The 20,515-nt window shown below is 40.3% G+C and overlaps 1 protein-coding gene across 1 annotated transcript; it reads right to left on the minus strand.

Moving 5' to 3' along the window:
* Window positions 1-1,185: 1,185 nt before the first annotated feature.
* Window positions 1,186-19,827, minus strand: LOC144682428 (NALCN channel auxiliary factor 1-like). The gene is made up of 3 exons (XM_078544835.1): window positions 19,789-19,827; window positions 16,901-17,072; window positions 1,186-7,026 (listed from the first exon to the last, which is right to left on the minus strand). The coding sequence occupies exons 1-3, from the start codon at window positions 19,825-19,827 to the stop codon at window positions 6,722-6,724; spliced, it is 516 nt and encodes a 171-aa protein (XP_078400961.1). The 3' UTR covers window positions 1,186-6,721.
* Between the last annotated feature and the right edge of the window lie 688 nt (window positions 19,828-20,515).

The raw sequence follows: 20,515 nt of genomic DNA on the forward strand, positions 1-20,515 counted from the left end.
AGGATATCTCTTTTTATTTTACTTCCCTACAGAGATTTCATCCTGTCCTGGATCAAGGTTTGAGCAAAAATGTGAATGCCGCCTGGGAGAATGGCCCATCCGCCAACTATAAATGTGGATGGGCTACGTGAAATCATTGTTGATTGCATCGTTAATAGGCTTAATTGCCCACTTAATTGTCAGCTGGCATGCTTCCAAATGCCACGCGTGCCCGCCAAACGAAATATCTTGCGCTACTTCACGTCCATTCGGGTTGGGCACGTGCCCGCCCTCGGGACATAAAATTCTGGCCTTGATTTAAAATTCTCATCCTTGTTTTAAATCCTTCCATGGCCTCACCCCTCCCTATATCTGTAATTTCCTCCAGTCCCACAGCCCTCTGAGATATCTGTGCTCATCTAATTCTGGCCTCTTGTGCATTCCCAATTTTAATTGATTGACCATTGGTGGCTGTGCCTTCAATTTCCTAGATCCCAAGCTCTGGAATGCCTTCACTATACCTCTCGGCCTCTCTTTCCTCCTTAAACACTTCTTAAAACCTACCTCATTGACCAAGCTTTTGTTTATCTGATCGAATATCTCCCTATGTGACTCGGTGTCACCCTTTGTTTTATAATATTCCTGTGCAACATTTGGAATGTTTCATTACATTAAAGATGCTTTAATACTATAAGTTATTGTTATAATTTCCCCAGCTTAACTTGCAGCCTGGTTGCATGTTTCATGTGGCAATTGAGACTAGTTATCATTAATTGCTAACTGGTTTCAAAGTGTATAGCCATTGAAAACCTAAGTGGCCCCTTAACTGGGTCCTTACACCACGAAATAGCAGCCCCAGATTTCTATAATGAGGTTAATTTGTTTTTACATTGCAAATTCAGCAATTTCTTGTCAATGATTTTTTAAAAATTCTTTCATGTGATGTGGGCTACGCTGTCAAGGTCAGCAATTGTACCCATCCCTGACTTCCTTTGAGAATGTGTCATGGGGATATTGATATGTTGATGGTTGTTCCAGTTTCTGAGAGGCTATTGGTGGCATGACGCAAGTTGCCCAGCCATTTGTGGCGATTTGCACTCATTTACCATAACAATAATAGGTCATTTTGCAGAATGAGACTGCTTCAGCTCAATTTACAGCCCTCAGCTGCGGATATCAATCTCACATTTTAATAAAAAGTGACTATAGATTCTATCAACATTTAATATTTGAATAAAGTCACAAACATTACTAAAGAATACATTATTTTGTGAAAACTGTTTATTACTGTAGTAGTCAGAACAAAATGCAAAACCTTTGCTGCACTGTCAATTGGGCAGGAAGCAATTCCTTTTTAAGTATACAAAAATTAATTTCATATTTATCCAATAGCTTAAAAATAGCAATAATATTGTTTCTTCCTGTCCCTTTTGTCTTTTTTCTTATCCAATAATTTTCATTCATAACCTTTTGAAATTTCAAATTAATTTTGGTACACAGAAAACACTGGTTCTGTATGAGTTTACGGAATGTACCCAAAACTAAAAAAGCAAATTACCAGGACAGAAATAGTTCTGTTTTCATTCAATGGGGTCCAGTAATGACATTTACAAAAATACCTACAGACTCTATTTGGTAATATCCTGATTTGGTCAGAGACTCATTTTAACTGGTACAAAACCCTAAAAAAGGTCTCTCAATCTCTGAGCTCTTGCCACAATATGCCTTGTTTTTCTTCAGTGTTAGCCAAGGAGTGTATTTCTTGGTTTTCAAAGGAGGTCACCATTTTGTTTACACCATACAGAATAAACTTGAATATTTTTATTGATAGTTGTCACAGACTGTGTCAAAGATTTTGTTCTAATTTACATAATTCTTAAGACAAGAAATTGAATAGAACACTATTCTAATAGATTCTAAGGACAAGTGACCTGTTTGCATATTTAATACAAATTTTCAATGCAACATTTATGTTATTTATGTGTTTTGTTCTAACTTGAAATAATAAATATATATCTACATTTTTTGCAAACGTCATACTTATCTGCGATATTTCCAGTGAATTTATCTTTTTCACACGTAGATAATTTAACTTCATGCAAGGGAAAATAAGTTCCAGTGAAATCAAGTGAACCATGAATTTGAATGACAATACTGCTCTGGTAGGGTCAAATGATGGATAACTTTAAAGAAACAAGCCATACCATAGAATCGTACAGTACAGGAGACCAATCAGCCTATTGTCTGTGCCAACTCTTGGAAAGAGCTATCCAATTAGACCCACCCCTCGCTATTTCCCCTATTTATACTTTGCAAGTATAAATCCAATTCCCTTTTTAACTGTTGAATTTGCTTCCACCACCTTTTCAAACAATGTACTGCAGATCATATGTACTTGCCACCTAAAAAAATTCTCCTCTTCTCCCCCTGGTTCTTTTGCCAATTATTTTAAACCTGTGTCCTCTGGTTACTGACCAGTGGAAACAGTTTAATCATCCTTAATTGATCGAGTGTAAAAAATTGTCTAATTTGTTCCTTGTGAAATATGGCCAGAGAGAGAACATGCTTCAATTCGTTAAATGTAGTTGTAAATATTTTGGAAAATAGCCCTTAAATGTGTTCCTTGTCAAAGTACAACATTAACACAAATAGATCAAGAAGGATTTGACACAAAAGGGAAAAAAAAAGACAAACAGCTCCAATATCTATATATATGTAGCACAGTGCGATAGCTGGTGAAAACGTGGTAACAGACTGGTTAAAGTTTTTCTTAATAGCAAAATCTGCAAACACTACAGAATAAATCGATGTACATTGATGCAAACACATGGGGTGTTCTCTGAAACGAAATGACAAGGAATTTAAAACTCCGTCACAGACTGTGAATATCACAGACCATGTTAAAAATACATATTTGTTGCACAGACTGAACAATCATCAATCTATCTATTTAAAAGTATCGTGTCTTTTGAGTACCGAGCCCCCTTAATACCTTTTCAAAGAGCTTCTTCTTCCCTTTAAGTAACACAGAAATCTGTAAATGTGAGTCTTGGAAAACCCTTTATCATTAATTGCAAAAGAATGGGAATAGCATTGACCATGCCTATCATTTACTTTCTCTTCTTCACCCATTATAATTGAGTGCTTACTGATAGTTCTCATGGATGTTCACAGTCACCTACTTGATAAAAAAAAATTTAAATGAAACTATTTGTATATAAGTTTTCAACATTGTTGCTTACCATGTAGGTCCGTTGAGTTAGTTTATTTCATTTTATATTGACATTGTCTTTCTTCTCTAATTATAGGAATCGATTTGGGAAAGTGATGGTGAGCTTTCACATTGCAACAACACTGACACCTTTCTGATGTCATACACAGAATTCCATAAGGTGTGGACTGTCTTTGAAGCATATTTAAGAAGGTGATATGACATTTCAAACAACGAGGCTTGGTTATTAATAGCATCTTAACCACAGGATGTATTGGGTGGTTTGCATCTTTACCAATTGTGCATTAAACATTGCCTGGTCAAGCCTGGGAGGATGTCTGGCCGAAAGGATTGCACACCAGCTATGGAAACCTCGCTTGATTTTCCCTCCATTAAAATCAAGCAGGTTCTGTTACCACTTCAATTCTCTAGGCATATTCTCCTTCGCTGATACATTCAAGGCTGTGTTTGAGCCTGACTGAGCCAAAATAGTGCAGCACCTTACATGCGGAGTTCTTGTTACTGGCTCCACATCCTTGATTACATTTGGCTTGTGTGGGGCAAACAGAGGTCACAGCCTTACAAGGTAATGAGGGAACTCCTAGAAGGGGAGGAGCTCTGCCATTATCTTTGGGTGGACGAATGGATAGGGGACAGCACGTTTCCCCTGATCCTCAGCATAGTTCCATCAGGGGACAAGTGCAATTCCTGAGGATTAGAATCCCAGGCACTTTGATCTTCACAATTAATCATAGGCATGGCAGGGCATTGGTGTTTGTTGCCAATTTACAACTCAATTTATACAAGGTAATTAAAAATAATAAGCTTCCTTAACTGTCCCTGGCCTTCACTGGCTAACCAGTATCAGTTGATGTTCCTGTAATTCTGTTGGAGAAAGTGCTGCTGGATCCAATACAAAATTTCTGAAAGATTTGTGAAGTAAAAAGCAGCCTCAATGGGAATGATACTCAGTGACACCGCCCATTAAAGTCATTAATAGTTTGGCCTTTGTTTCACGTTATGCAGATCAATTTTCTAATAAAACAGCCCATGAGAAAAATCAATATGACTTTTCCCTCTGAGTAATTTACTGTTGCTTAAGAATATTTGATAAAAAGGTTTATCTCCCCTCAATATTATGATTAATGTTACTGCCAAGGCGAGTTTGAATTTTTAATCAGTTGCACCAAAGGCGATGCAGTGTCCACTTGGATTTAGTGGGTTGATGAAACGTAGTCCTGAATCCAATTGAGATTTTGTCTAGTTCAGTAACTGGGTGCACTCTCAATGCACAATTTATTTTTTGCTGCATATATTTATTGTCTATTTCCATTCCTTGCTCTGCTCATGTGCACAGGGTGCTTAATAATTACAACTGCAAATGGCTTTGATCGATTGTTTTTCATGTGCAATGTTTAATGTCACTATGCAAACTCTGGGGAAACATTACGTGCAAACAATGCTTTTAAAAAAAAGACATGAATAAGAAACAAAGAATACCAGACTTCCAATATCATTGGTATCTATAGCAAGAAAACGGAACACATATAAAACAAAATGCCTTTTAGTTAATCTCCAAGAACAGGGAGAATGCTGACCCTCACAATGGTTTCATATCATCTGTATTGCTGATAGCAATCAATTATGTAACTTAGGCTCATTTATCTATGACTTTGTATCCATTTGAAAATGTGACTAAGAAGATATAAAGATCATCCCTCCCTTGAGTTTCAATGTCAGCAGTGCAATACAATTACGTAACTGCAAGGAATAAAGATAAAGGGATAATAAAGAGACTGTCATCTATTAGCCCTAAAGATATTCAGTTCCAAGATTAGTTAGTGACAAATTAAACAGTTTAAATTGAGTGATCAGGACCAAATATTGAATAAAATGAGAACTGGGCTGAAACCTGTAGATTAAGCCAATTTTCTTGGCAATGATAACACTAAATTATAGAAGTTTATTTGTAAAAATTCAAAATCTAACTGCTTGAGACAAGCAAAGACACATTTTGAATGGGGTGTGTCAGCACAAGAAGTTATAATCACTTAAGTGATGCTGAAGGCTAATTCTTCTATTTGGTCCTTTGCGCAGAGTCAGTCCTGATCACATACCTCATAGAATACTACAGTTACCTGGTGGATCAGGGAACTACTGAATATCCCTCTAACCATAGTCAGCCATTGTTAAGCGGTGAGGTTAGAGAGTGGCATGGAAATCCTACAGCCTTTAAACATTGCTACCTATGTAGCTGATCATAAAATCAAATCAAATGCAAATATTAGTTAATTATATTTTACTTCAATTCATAAACGAACTTCTTAAATAATGCAAAATATGCATTTTGTATCATTGTTATTTGACAATTCACAATGAGAAACAAAAATTTGTCAAAATGAAGCTGCCATTTGTGCGGAATAACCTTTTGGCTTCTGAGGGGTTACTGCCTGTAGTAACTAAATTTGTGAATTCAACATAGAATGGAAAGCTATTAGTTTGTTCAGAACATCATTTAGTCTTCTGGTCTTGATCAGATGCTTATTGGAGTCCTCAACATTCTGTCTTCAATTGTAGTAAAATTGTCTACGGAGGTTCAATTTATAGTTACCTTCTACTGTGAGAATTGCTTATCATACAACAGTAGACAGAAATCTATCTGGCACCTTAAATGAAGCTAATGCAATTAAATAGCTCAAATACACTGAGCGATTTGATTTATACTATAAGATCACTCAATTGCTCAACTGGCCAAGGAGAAAGGGCTGGATTTATTTGAAATGGGGACTGGGGCTAAATATTATCTTAAAATTTAAGAAGCTGTTAACTGCTCAACACCATCCTCCCACAGATAAGGAAAACACTTATCATTTCGCTTGATGGATTTAGGAGGAAGCCAGAAGTCCCTTGGCTTACCTTTCTTCATCCAGCTGGTTTGTGCAACAGTGGCAGAGGCAGTTGTGTATGGCACGGAGCATCAGTATATGTTTTATACTCTTGTTGCTTAATACTGGCTGGAGCAGACCAAATTGTGCCTGCTTCACCTGAAATGGGAACAATAAATTTTTCCATGGGGAGAGGGGAGAGTTAACGCCCCAATGTGCCATGACGCCACAGCAGTTTTTTGCCTTACTGTAAACCCATAGGATATAACAGCTGAAAAAAAAACTACTGGATGGGGTCACACTATGACTAAAAATACAGACAGAGTAACAGCTCATTTAGTGTTTAGTAACTGTTCCAGGAAACAAAAGGTCTGTAGTAACTAGTGCAAAAAGCAAAGTCTAAACATTAAAACAGTGTATAAAATGGCATGAGAAATCAGTCTTGTGTTGCACAGTCTTTCAATCAGTAAAAGGCTGTGATGTGTCTTTGTTGATATGAGTCTGGCTCACACCTTTTTGTTTCAATTACCCAGACAACCTGGCAAGCTGTGATTTGGAGGCTAGCGCACCCAGTTTCTATCAGATGCAACTGTAGTCCTTGAATCAGTGAGCCTGTAATGTGCAAATCAAACGACAGCACAAGTTCTTACTCATCATTGGTTGAGTTATCTTCCCAAGTTGCAAGCCCTCCAAAGTCCAATCCAGTACTAGTCTGTGTGGCAGAGACTGTCACTACAGTATGCAACAGAATGAGTACCAGGATGCATAACTTGAGTCTAGTGTTGCACAGTCTTGATGCCACTGATGAAGCAAGCGAGGACCTGTGACACGACATTGGATTGGTTGTTTCTCTTGTCCCTTCGGATTGTTTATTTGAAACTGAATTATGGAACTCCCATCTGATGTCGCAGCACTCAGGCTCGGCATTGGTTGGATGATTGTTGGGCAGCTCTGTGTGATAAAGAAACCAAACAATTAAATGTGCGAATATTGACAAGCTTTCTTGCAGTACTATATTCCTAGATTTTCCTCCACAATTTTAGATTAACTTGCTGGGTTCAAGCAATTTAACTATTCAAATGGACGTGCGAATTCAGGATCTTTTGAAAGTTCCCAATATATAGACTTTCAGAGTAAATGCCAGGCAGAAGAGATCAAGTATTGCAAAAATTATTGAACATTGTTGGAATCATACCTCTCGAGACTGAATTTTTCTTTTACATAATGGAGGGACTTTATCTGTATATTTGGATGCTAACCTGGGATTTTTTTTAAAAAGGTCATAAATTCATCTTGGAACTGTCAGCATGCAGGCCTCTTCCAGGAAATCACCTGACCTTTATGGTACTTGAGGAAGATCTGGTTATCTGTCTGAGCTACAATCACTTTAACTGATGGGGAAAAATGCTTAAGAAAAGCAAAGGTTGGTAACTTGCTGGAAGTCGCATGGCAGAGAGAAAAAAAAACAGATTTTGAACCTGCTGGTTTTGAAGGCAGTCTTGTTGGGGAACAAGCTGAGGAAGGAAGGAGTGAAGACTGGCTCTCTCTCTCTCCCTACCTTGACTAAAATTGTGTGTGGCTATCAACCTGTAGCCAGAGAACCCTCACCTGAGTGTAACAGGCCTGTGTTTGGACCTACAAAGCTGAGAACTTCCAGATGCCCACCAGTAGGACCAGTGGCCCATCTTCACATGAGGGAACTCCAGGTCAAGAGCGTCGAGGCCCTGCAAACTTTATCATTTATTTCATAACACCCATCCTCTAAATCCTTTCTCTGCAGAGAGACTCTACCTGTTTGTCCTTTGTTTGTCTGTGTGTGTGTGCTGGGGGAATTCTTTAGGAAGATAGTTATACTTCCCAATTACAATTGTGTTTTTTTTTATTCATTCGTGGGATGTGGGCATCGCTGGCTAGGCCAGCATTTATTGCCCATCCCTAATTGCCCTTGCTTAGAGGGCATTTTAAGAGTCAACCGCATTGCTGTGGGTCTGGAGTCACATGTAGGCCAAACCAGGTAAGGATGGCAGATTTCCTTCTCTAAAGGACATTAGCGAACCAGATGAGTTTTTATAACAATCGGCAATGGTTTCATGGTCATCATTAGACTTTTAATTTCAGACATTTATTGAATTCAAATTCCACCATCTGCCATGGCTGGATTCGAACCCTGGACCCAGAGCATTACCCTGGATTACCAGTTTCTGGATTACTAGTCCAGTGACAATACTACTACGCCACCGCCTCCCCAAAATATTCTTTCATGGATGTGGGCATCACTGGTAAAGCCAGCGTTTGTTGCCTATCCCAAATTGCCCTTGAACTGAGTGGCTTGCTAGACCATATCAGAGGGCAGTTAGGAGTCATCCACATTACTGTGCAGATTTCCTTCCCTAAAGGGGTAGTGGTGAACCAGATAGGTTTTTTGTCATAGTCACCAATTCCAAATTTTATCAATTTAATTCAAATTCCACCAGTTACCATGGTGGGATTTGAGCCCATATACCAGAGCATTAGCCTGGACCTCTGGATTACTAGACCAGTAACATTATCACAATGCTACCATCTCTCCTAACCAGTACTTCCTTGTTAAAAAGGAGTTTTGTTTTATAATAAACAATTGTTCTGAGTTCATTGAAAGAAGCCTGGTTGAAGACTCTTTTATTCTGGGCACCAGTAGGGGAAATAGATGATTGATTATTTTGGTGAGAAAGTTAGACTTTTGAATTAACGGTACGGCTCATGGAGTAGTGAGGCTAAGTCATACACACCCATCCCAGTCATTACAACATAAACTAATAGTTACATGCCAAGATACATATTACTGCTTTCACTTGCAGCCAGAGGCAGTTTTACTGGTGTTTGAAACAAGGTAAACCCTCGGTTACGTTTTCCTGATAGTCAAATATTAATGGCTTAGCAGCCACAATTTGTGGAATTATCAATCGTCTAGAAAACAATTGAATTAATTCCAACTGTACTATTCAATCGGTAAGCTGCTTGAAAACAAGGCAATTTGATAAGCTTAAATCAGTAATTACTAATTTTAGTTTCAATGGCACAAGACTTAACATACAACAATATGTGTGATGCATTATCAGAGTTCTCTTCTCTGATATGCTGCCATCAACAATTATTTCTGCAGAGGCACAAGTGAAGCACTTGCTTATGTCAAGATATCTGGTTCAAAACATTGACTCCAATATTTATAGACAGTGGTGAGGCAGCATGGCTGCAGGTGAAGGTGGGGGCTACAATTTAGCATTTCGAAAACCTGGAAATACGAATTCAACATCAGGACCTGATTACCATTTTTGGTATCCACTCCCTAGCTGCAACCAGCCAGATTGATAGACTGGTTGACTATTGGGTAGATAGGCCCTGAGCATCACAACCAGGCTGTGACTGGAGGGTTTAGGTAGGTTAATAAGGCCAAAGGGGAAGAATATATCACAGTGGTAGGGAATATAATTGGTTATGTTGGCTAGAGTGATCTTGGTATTGTCCACAGTGTTTGAAACTAAAAGAATTTGAACAAGGAGTTGTAAGAAAGGTGAACCTATAGCTTGGAGGCAATGACACATTCAAGGACTTCAGACAACAGGTGAATGTTAGAGTAGTCAGAAAAGACGGATGAGGTAGGAGCTGGCCTTTTGAAAAGGTGTGTTATTGATAATTTTTAATAGGACACAGTGTCTGAGCAGAAGGAGTCAGTAACAATACCTGTGAGCACTGGGCCAAGAAAGATATTTCAGTCATCAGGAGTTGGGTGGAGGTATAAGACATGATGTAGCTCTTACAGAAGAGGTGAGAAAGAACAGAATGTCAATGTAACAGCAATTACATTGTCAAGGTCCAATAACAATCATCTTGTTGACTGGCAATTAAATTGTATGGCAATTACATTGTTAAGACAATTGCATTATTAAAACAGGTGATGGGCATTGGCTTACCCATAAATAGGGACAGCTATAACACTCCAGTGGGGAAAAGAATTGGAAATTTGTTGAGGTAAAAGGCCAATGTCAGACTCATCTTTCCCCTATATAGAATTATTGGAGTTAATAGAGCTGTGGAGTTGTAGCATTAAGGTCAGTAAGGGGCTTGGAAGTGTTCAAGGGAAATTATCAGGAAGTAGCTGCAAGTATTGCCTCAATCTTTTCATGGATTTCCCATCACTCATATTTGGTGTTAGAGGTTAAGCTTGTGATTTACTATTGAGAAAAGGTACAGTAGATTGTTCTTGCTCTCTAAGATGATCCTGGAGTGGCAAAATAATTTTGTTTTGGAGAGAGAAAAGCACAGTAATGCTTAAGGTCCCACCAGGTTTGTCAATGGCTGGCAACATTTGTCATGTGCTCATTATTACTCAAGTCTAAAAGTGAAGATAAAATGCCACTTTCAGAATGATGGATATGAGTTGGTGGGTGACTTGTTTGTGGTGAAAGCATCAAAGACCAAAGTGAGGGAGCTGCTTAACAGGAAAGATGGAGTAGTGATGTTATAATGGGTGTATGGCTCAAGGAAGGGGATTGGGAGTTGAAGAGTGAATTTGTGAGGAATCTTGGGGGCATCATTTTCCAGGGCAAGGGTTGGAAGTAGCTGGGGTAACATGGACAATAGGGATATATGAATGGTGTATGAGACAAGGAAGTGATCAATAATTTAGTGCTAGGGCCATCTCAGTTGACCATGTTGAGGAGATGGCTATCAGTGCAGGTATTGGAGTTGGTATGAAGAGTGAGATAAATGGAGGATAAGAAAACTGCAGGAAAGGGAATGTTGAGCATTTAGGCAGAAGTTAAAATCATTGATGGCTAGTTGCTCAATACACAGATTGAGGCAGAAGACTAGGGAGATTGTCTTGATAAAGCTGTCATATGAGATTTTGGTAGTAATTGAAATTACTTTTAAATGGATGGTGGGAAAGGTAGCAAAGGCTGAGGTACTGAAGCATGATGGGGAGACCCTGAGGTGGAAAAACTACAGGATCAACATTTTAAACTTTCAGAATCAACTTTCTACTTTTGAGGACTATTTTAAGTATCTATGATATGTGATTCTCATTTTCTTTGAACTAGGTTCTATTTACCCAGAATCACTGCATAGCAAATAACTTCCTGTCAACTGACTACTTTTCTTGTTCAGTGCAGTGCAACGCAAAGGGCAGTTTGAGGTTTCATTTTAGTTATGATTCTCATTTCTTATGTTTGAGGAATCCAGCAAATCATCTTGAAAATAAACAAACATACCTAACTGACTGATTTAATGAAAATGGCTGCCAGGATTTACATGGCTTTGATGTATCATGAGAAGTGTAGATTGTTTTGTGACATATTTAGTTTTCTTGACTCCTTGTTTCCAGAAATGTTTTGGGCTGTGCTGTTGTTTTGGGATCTGTCAACAAAGATCATTAATTTTTGTTTTGACTAATTGCCAATTACTGGTAAATAGAATGATTTATTCCACTCATCATCTTGACTCAATCTAATCAGCCAAAACACTGATATTCCTAACAATTTAAGTAGTGGCCTTCACCACCATATATTTGCAGTGTATCACTTTACATAGCTGTTGGATTATGTAGATCCTTGTTGCACGCTTGTTTTAAGTGGTGGCTGAGTTGGTGCTATAGATAGAGTTGATCAGCAGACACTTCTTATGTGGAAACATTGTTTATTTTCAAAGGTACTCAGCAGCAACTACATGTGTGCTTTCACTTCAAACTGTATCTCCACACTACTAACGACAGAGGTAGCCCATGCTACTCTTCTTCTGATTACTCAAGATCATGTGATCTTCCTTAACAGCATTCTTCTTAAAGGTATATTACATATTAGATAAAACCATAATTACCACATCCCCCCCCTTTTACTCGGATATACATTTTATATTTAAAATTACAATTTTCTCAAAATAGCAAAATGTTTACACTGAGTAACTTACAAATTTGGTCTTCCTGGGGGTTTCCATATGCGTGTAGAACGCCTCAGCTCTACAACTTCAGATGCTTTGTCAGAAACCTCCTTTTTCTGGAGTTGTCTGAACATCAGGTGCTTCTGCAGGCACCTGCAGATCTGCATCCTTAACTCTTGCAGGTACATCAGGCATGGCTGTACTGGGTTGAGTTCTCTCAACAGGAAACGTTGAACCAGTCCTGAACACTGGTGGGATAATTTCTTGGTGATTTGTTTCTCTCTTCCTCAGATGATCCATGTGTCTCCATATGACTCAGCCTTCCACCTCCACGTGGTAAGATAGAGGTCCAGTCACTGCACTTATTTCACCCGGTAACTTTGGTCCTTCTCCAAAGTTCTTCACATATACCTTCTCTCCCAAGGTAAATTTCCTCTCACCACTATGGCTATCGTGTCTAGTTTGCTGACTTCCCTGACTCCTTTCCACCTTCCCATGCACCACCCTCACTAAATTCGGCATTATTAAACTCAATCTTGTATTGAGATGTCGTTTCATCAATAGCTCTGCAGGTGTGACACCTGTTGTTGTGTGAGGGGCGGTCCTATAATGAAAAAGAAAGTGTGCTAGCTTGGTTGCTAAGGAAACCCAATTAGTTTTTTTCATGCCTGCCTTGGACGTTTGAACCGTCATTTTGGCCAGTCCATTTGAGGAAGGTACAGTGCAGTTTTTACATGAGTGATACCGTTGGGGCTGATAAACCGTTGAAACTCAGCACTCGTAAATGCCGTGTCGTTATCAGAAACGACTGCTTCTGGTAGTCCTTGAATGGCAAAACTTTGTAGCTTCTCAATTGTAGCAGAAGACATTGGTGACTTCACCTCACATGTCCATCCATTTTGAGTGGGTATTAACAATGAGCAGAAACATTGATTATGTGGGACCTTTCATGGGAACAATGTGTAATCGTACCCATGGCCTTCCTGGCCACTCCCAAGGGTATAATGGAGCTTTAGAAGGTAACTTTTGTAGTTGCTGATATTACACACAATTCGTCACGAAACTCTCTATTTCTCCATCCATCCTGGGCCACCATAGATAGTTGAGTGCTATGGTCTTCATTTGGGAAATTCTTGGATGTGCGTTGTGTAATTCAACTAACAGTGGCTCTCTTCCCTTTGGAGGTACTATCACTCGTGGTCCCCACAATAAGATGCCATCCTGGCTGGTTATTTCATGTCTTCTGTTGAAGCATGGTTTCATTTTGTCAGATACAGGCTCTTGTGACCAACCATGAAGTACTTGTTCTCATACCTGAGACAGGACTGGGTCTCTACTTGTCCAGTATCTGATCTGTCGAGCACATACCGGCGAGGAATCTAAGAAATTTAACAATAAAACAAGTTCTTGTGGAACTGGGACATCTTCATCACTTTCTTGTAAAGGCAAACGACTAAGTGCACCGGTGTTTGCAATTTGATTTCCAGGCCTATGTACAAAAGTATACTCATACTGCCAGGATTAAAGCCCATCATTGTATTCTTGCAGAGGCTATGGGTGGCATAGCTTTGCCCTCGCTAAACAATCCTAGCAATGGCTTGTGGCCTGAAATGATAGTAAAATGATGTCTGTGTACGTACTGGTGAAATTTCTTGACACCAAAGATGATTGACAGACCTTTTTCTATCTGTGAGTATCCCTTTTCCACTGTGGTGAGCGTTCTTGATACGTATCCTATAGGCCGTTCCGTGCCATCGTCCAACCAATGGGAGAGCACTACTCCCACTCCGTAGGGGGATGCGTCACATGTCAACACCAATTCTTTCCTCTGATCATAATGTACTAATAAGGTGGATGAGTGCAACAATAGTTTCATCTTTATGAAAGCTTGTTTCCGGGGTGCCTCCCAAGACTAATGTTGGTTCTTTTTGAGTAGATAATATAAGGGTGCCAGTTCTGTAGACAAATTGGGTAAGAACTGCCCATAATAATTGATTGTTTCTAGGAGTGATTTGAACTCGGAGGTGTTCTTTGGTGCAGGTGCCTCTCTTATAGCTCTCACTTTCTCCTCAACTGGGCGGAGGTCCTGTGAATCTACCCAGTGGCCCAAACAGATTACCTCCCTTGCTTGGAACGTGCATTTTTCTTTTTATAAACACACTCCAGCCTGCAAGAAACGTTTTAAGACTTCTAAAGTTCGCCAAATGCACATTTTCAGTGAATCCTGTCACCAAAACATCGTCTAAATAGACTACAACGTGAGGCAGTCCTTGCAGTAAACTTTCCATTATTCTCTGGAAGATGGCGCAAGCTGAGGAGACGCCGAAAGGTAATTGAGTATATTGGTACAACCCTTTGTGGGTATTAATTGTGACACATTCCCGGGAGGCATTCTCTCACTCTAGTTGTTGATAATCATAACTCACTCAAGCTTCGTGTAGGTGGTTCCATTTGATTTTTGGTATGGGGTGCCTGTCTCGCTTAGCTACTTTATTAACCGTCAATTTATAGTCTCCACAAATTCGGATGTTTTGGTTGGGTTTAAGGACAGGGACTTTGGGCGCTGTCCATTTTGAGAACTGCACAGGTTGTATAACGCCCAGCTTTTCTAGTCTGTCCAGTTCGGTGTTGACCTTTTCTCGCAGCACTTAAGGTACTGGTCTGGCCTTCATGAATCGGGGGGTTGCCCCTGGATCCACATGAATTTTTGCCTGCAGCCCCTGGATCTTCCCAAGTTCGTCCCTGAAGACTGTGGCGTACCAGTAGCTCTGGTAACCCACTTGCTCTCATCTGGAAAATTTCAGCCCATTCCAATTTAATTTATTTTAGCCAGTTTCACCCCAGGAGGCTTGGCCCCTCGCCTGCTACCGCCATCAAGGGTGGCTTTACCAATTGGCTTCCATAATGGACAGTTACTCCGCTTATGCCTTTGAATTGAATGTCTTCACCCATGTATGTTTTTAGTTTGGCATCAGTTTCTTCTAAATTTAATTGATGTTCATCGTAATTCAGACATCTGAAGGTATGTTCCCCAGTTACTGTAGTGGAAGCTCTTGTGTCCACTTCCATTCTACCAGTTCTGCCATTTACTTTCACTGTTACATATATTGGTTCTGTCTTTCCAACCTTCAAATTAAACAACGGATAAATATCTTAATTTGTTGCTTCAGGCTCTTCTACATTGTAGATCTCACTAGGTTTTTTCTTTTGTTTGAAAGTCTGTCTGACTCTCCTTGCACTGTCTTATTATGTGGCCCTCTCTATCACATTAAAAATATTTGAATTTTCTTAAACTGCCAATGGCTAAAAGACTGCTTGTTTCCACCTCTATGGAAATTATTCCTTGTTTTCGCTGCTAAGTCATTTTTTCTCATTTTCCGGCTAATGGGGGCTGTTTCCTGCTTCTCAGCAGAGTCTTGCATTTTCACGCCCTTTTCGCTGGGGCTTCCTGCCCAATGTGGAGGATGGCGCCATTTTGCACTCCCTCTATAATTTTTGAATCCCTTACTGCACTTTCCATGGCTATCTCTAGCGCCTTCTTAAAATCCAATTTGTTTCAGACAATAACCTCTTCCGAATCATGAACTCATTCACTCCGCACACTAAACGATTTCTGAGCATATCATTTAGAGATGTACCAAACTCTCAATGCTCTGTTAACTGCTTCAAATTTGCCACATATCAAGCAACTGCCTCTCCCGGGACTCTATTTCTCGAGTTAAACTTGAACTTTTGCATCGTTATGGAGGGCTTTGGCTGATAAAGACCCTTCACAAGGTCCTCCAATTCATCAACATTTTTCAAATCTGGGGCACTGGGTGCCGTCAAACTTCGAATCAAGCCATAGGTTTTATTCCAACATGTATTTAAGAGGATCGCTCACCTCTTCTCTACCCTCACAATCTTGTTCACTTGGAAAAAGAACGCGAGGTGTTCGATGTAATGAGACCAATCGTCTGTGGCTGGATCGAAAGGATCAATTCCTCCGCATTGCGGCATTCTGAGAGGGAGTTATTTCGTCGATTTGAACGGAACTTCTACTTACAATTATTGTGCGAGGTACAGCCCGAGTTCGTTTCTCTTGATTTCTTCCGTTAACTTGTTTTATCCTTGCTTTATCCTCGTTGCCAGTTTGTTGGATCCCGTAGATCCTCATTGCACGCTTGTTGTAAGTGGCGGCCGAGTTGGTACTATAGATAGAGTTGATCAGCAGACACTTCTTAGATGGAAAACATTGTTTATTTACAAAGGTACTCAGCAGCAACTACATGTGTGCTTTCACTTCAAACCCTATTTCCATACCACTGACTACTAACTACAGAGGTAGCTCGCGCTACTCTTCTATTGGTTACTCAAGATCATGTGATCTTCCTTAACAGCATTCTTCTTAAAGGTATTGCACATTAGATAAAACCATAATTACCACAATAGCATAAATGTTTCCCCTTTTACTTTACATCCCCCACCCAGGCAGGCACAGACTGATGGCCCTCATTCCAGGAGCCACTTACTAGTGTCAGCTTGCAGAGCAAGATACCTGGGGTCACAGATAAGTGATTGCCATACATCTTCCACCCCCTTTTACAGTCAGCTGAAAGCAAGTAGGAGGATGATGTGAGATTTTCATACTCTCAACTCTACTCCCCTTCCCTTCGTTGAAATGTCCTATCACACTACAGCTAAAACCCTAATACCAACAACTGAAGCCTTTCTCGTGACATGCTGACATCATTGTTAGACTCCTGTGGAATTCATATCAACAAATAGAAAAATAGGGAATTTTCTCTGATGTTTTAATATATGATCTGCAATGTATATGGAACAAATATTTCTAATTGCAACATGCAACTAACATTAAAGACAAATTCTCTACAGCACTTCTCCATTAAATGTTATGTTTCAAATTACTTACCTGTACAAAGGAAACTTGGCAATCCACCATAGACAAGATCCTCATTGTCCGGTAAAACAAATGGACACCTGGTCTGGACCTCCAAACAGTATTGCTTGCAAGGAATTCTGGAACTACAATGAAACTGTGTGGCTTCAAAATACTGGGAACACAGCCAGGCTTTGTAGACAGCCTGCAAAGGAAAGACATGGAATGAGTGTGAGTGGGAATCGAATGTATTAATTGAAGTAAATTGATTGTCATTAGAAGCAGTAAAACAGGTTACACATGACAGTAGTGGCTCCAAGCTGTAAACAAATCAGGTTAAAAGTTTGTATATGTGTCAGACACTGACACAGCAGCTGTAGCACCAGTGTGAATTGGACTCATTTTGCACCAAGTGCAGATATACTGTAAATGTTGCCTTGAAATCAATATCTGAACCCAATCTGACACTGGAGCAAAGCAGAGTGAGATTCCCTGGAGGAGAGAGTGTTATTGCATTTAATGGAGGTCTTGAGGCACATTGGTAATCTCCCTACTCCTGAGCCAGAAGCTCTGGATTCATGTCCCACGCCAGTGCCTGAATATTTCAGATAACGGGGTTTCCCATCCTGCCATCGCAGAGTTGGTGGGGAACACATCACTGTCGACGCTAACTGTTGTGCAGTCATTTCACGTTTGAATGAGCGCCAATTGGCTGCAGGCGGGAATTCCGCCACTTACTTGGGAGGAAATCCTGCCTTAGAGACCTGCCGGCCAATCTGATTGGCCGGTAGCTCTCTAGTCCCTGCAGCGACAGGAGCTCCAATGGGCAAAAGAGGAAGTGCTTCAATATGCCAGAGTCTAAGATTCGGGACTGGGTGGGCAGTTAAGTTTTTGGGGTTCCCAGGGTAGGGAAGGCCTGGGTTGATGGAAAGTGGGCGACTGGGGTGTCAGGGGAGAGGCCGGGGGGGAGGTAGGGAGGTCCGGCAGCCACTGGACTTTAAGCCTGGAATCAGAAAGAGGCTGATGGAGGTGCCCCCCTGCCCCCTCCCCCTCATGTACCAACCTGCTTGCTGCCTGAGGCCTAAGCCCATTCATTTCGGACTTCCCCACACCATGTAAATCTTCCTGCCAGCCTCAAATTTGAGGCTGGGCGGGAAATGGCCCTTAAGTGGCCAATAATTGGCCACTTAAGGGCCTCAAATGGGGCAAGAGCGGCTAGCCCGTCTGAGGCCTTGCCATCCCAGTGTGAAATCACTTCAAGATTGGGAGGGGCAGAAACCCAGAGGGAATGCTGTCCATTCCCCTGCCCCCCACGTGCCCCCGCCCTGTCTAAAGACCTGCCAGGCCCAGAACTTGTTTGTCATGGAAGAAATATTCTTGATGTGGTTCAATGGACAGATAATCAGCCTGGGAGTCCTTCCACCGCCTCCCACTATTCCCCAAAGGGAAAAAGATGTGAAGATATGCTTAAAAAAAAGACTTTAAAAAAATTCTGAACTCCTTAAAACCCAATTTACACTTTGATTTGAGCGTTGGTAAGGAGCAGTTTCAGCTCTGCACTCTTACTGAATGTGTGGAGTGTGACTGTGCTAGCATTCTCATCATTGCAAGGGAAGCTATTTGTTATATTATGACACAGCCAATAGTGAATGCTGTTCAATTCCCAGAGGGAAACTTGAAACAATGGTCATAACCAATTTTGCAATTTGTATGTTTCGAGATGCAGGCTTTGAATTCAGTAGTAATAAGATCACTGAGTCTCAAGGTTTTTTAAATAAATCCTAAATTAAACATTTATTAATACAAGAAAGATTGTAAGCAGATGGATATGTCTACAAAACTACTACTATAATAACTACAAAAAACCCCTAATTAATCTGACTCCTAGTTACACCTCTGTTAAGGCAACAGTAAAACAAACAGAATTAAACAGACCCTTGGCAAAGCACACTCTGGACAGTCGCATTCAAAATGAGTTTCTTTCAGCTCTGGATCCTTGCAGACAGCGGCTTGAGGCTTACAGGCTGGATGCTTTAGATCTTAGAATCCCTCTACTTTTTACCAACAGCTTTCTCTTCGTTTATACATATTTTCCTCTCTGAATGCAAATTTTCATTGTATCACTGTCTTTTGAACTTTACATCTTCCAATAATAAGACCCTTTCATAATACCCACTTTATTAGTAATCCTTAGGAAAAATAAACAAACACACTGTTTCTGAGCTTCACCTGGTTAGATGTAATATTTCACTCCCTCACTTTGATTCCAATCTACACTACTTTGTTTAAAGAAAAATTCAACTGCTCCCATGTTTGCCTAATTACCATTTCAAACCTACTTCTCTTCTATACATCAAAGCCTCTAGACCAGCTGGCTTTAATCCAATTAAGACACACACATACATAGACACAAACATCACTAAACTCTATTTTAAAATAATTTCCAATAACATTATAGACATTATATTTTCTTGACAGTTACTAATATTTGAGTGACTTTTCAAATGATTTTGCTGCACTTGTTATTAAATAAGAAGTATTTCAGATGCAGCTCACATCACAATACCATATAAATGTGAAGCATAATTATATTGTTAAAGACAACAATGAACACATGGGTTGCACAATCCTGAAGACATTTTATCCAATTTACTGCTGTCCATTCCACTCAAATATAAAGACTGCACTGAAGTGTCTGCTTCATCAATGTATCTTCTCATTTATGTCTTGATTATTAAATCATCAATTTTCTCAACCAATTTTCACTCTGCTTCTCCTCACCTGAAGGTGTTGATTCCTCATTGGAGTATAGTTCTACAAAAACTGGTAAACCTTGGTTTCTTCATCCAGGTGAACCATTACTCATGTATTAATCTCAACAGTGCGTGTCAGCAAACTATTCAATCAGAGGACCATCATACCAGAGCCTGACGTGACACTCCCGTGTGATGTCTGTACATGCTTACGATCTGCAGCGATCACTGGATTGTGACCAGCAGCAGGAACGCTCGCTGATTTTCCCAAAGCAAGGGGGCGCTGAGGGAACTTTTACTGCCCTGAGCACTGCTCCAGTAGTGGTTAGTTGATTTAGCTCAACCTGGGACCTTCTTTATTTATACCTCAGTTACTTTTTGGATAGATTCACTGAGGCATCAGTTAGCCTGCACGCTGCAGAGTTTTGACTCAACCACATGTGTCTTTTTTTCCTTGCAGCTTCCCCACCTTGAAGCCAGGCTAATTGACAGGCATAGCCCCTGTTAGGTGGGGAACACAGTGGAGGAGGCCACCACCCAGGAGCAGGTAGGGAGTCTATGGAGAAGGTCACCACCGACACCACCCCACCCATCCCTTTTTGTTCAGCCATTTATAAAATGGATGCTGTATAGTCATTCTAGTCTGATAGCTGTGGTTCCGTGGTAAAACTGCCATCCCTGACTCAGAAGGTTGTAGGTTCAAGACCCACTCCAGAGAACTGAGCATAAAATCTAGCCTGACACTCCAGTCCAGTACTGAGGGAGTGCTACACTGTTGGAGGTGCTGTTTTTCAAATGAGACATTGAACAAAGGCCTTTTCTGCTCCCTCAGATGGACAAAAAATCTGAGGGATCTGTCGTGAAGAAGAGCAGGGCAGTTGCTCCTGGTGTCTCG

The sequence above is a fragment of the Cetorhinus maximus genome, chromosome 7, assembly GCF_964194155.1.
Source record: "Cetorhinus maximus chromosome 7, sCetMax3.hap1.1, whole genome shotgun sequence".
Lineage (NCBI taxonomy): Eukaryota > Metazoa > Chordata > Chondrichthyes > Lamniformes > Cetorhinidae > Cetorhinus > Cetorhinus maximus.

Coding starts and splice junctions, on each gene's coding strand:
- LOC144682428 (XM_078544835.1), bottom strand. CDS start 19,827: ATGTACAGACATCACACGGGAGTGTCACGTCAGGCTCTG. Junction 17,073..19,788: donor GAGTGTCACGTCAGGCTCTG/GTATGATGGTCC, acceptor TTTCCTTTGCAG/GCTGTCTACAAAGCCTGGCT. Junction 7,027..16,900: donor GCCAAGTTTCCTTTGTACAG/GTAAGTAATTTG, acceptor TTTATCACACAG/AGCTGCCCAACAATCATCCA.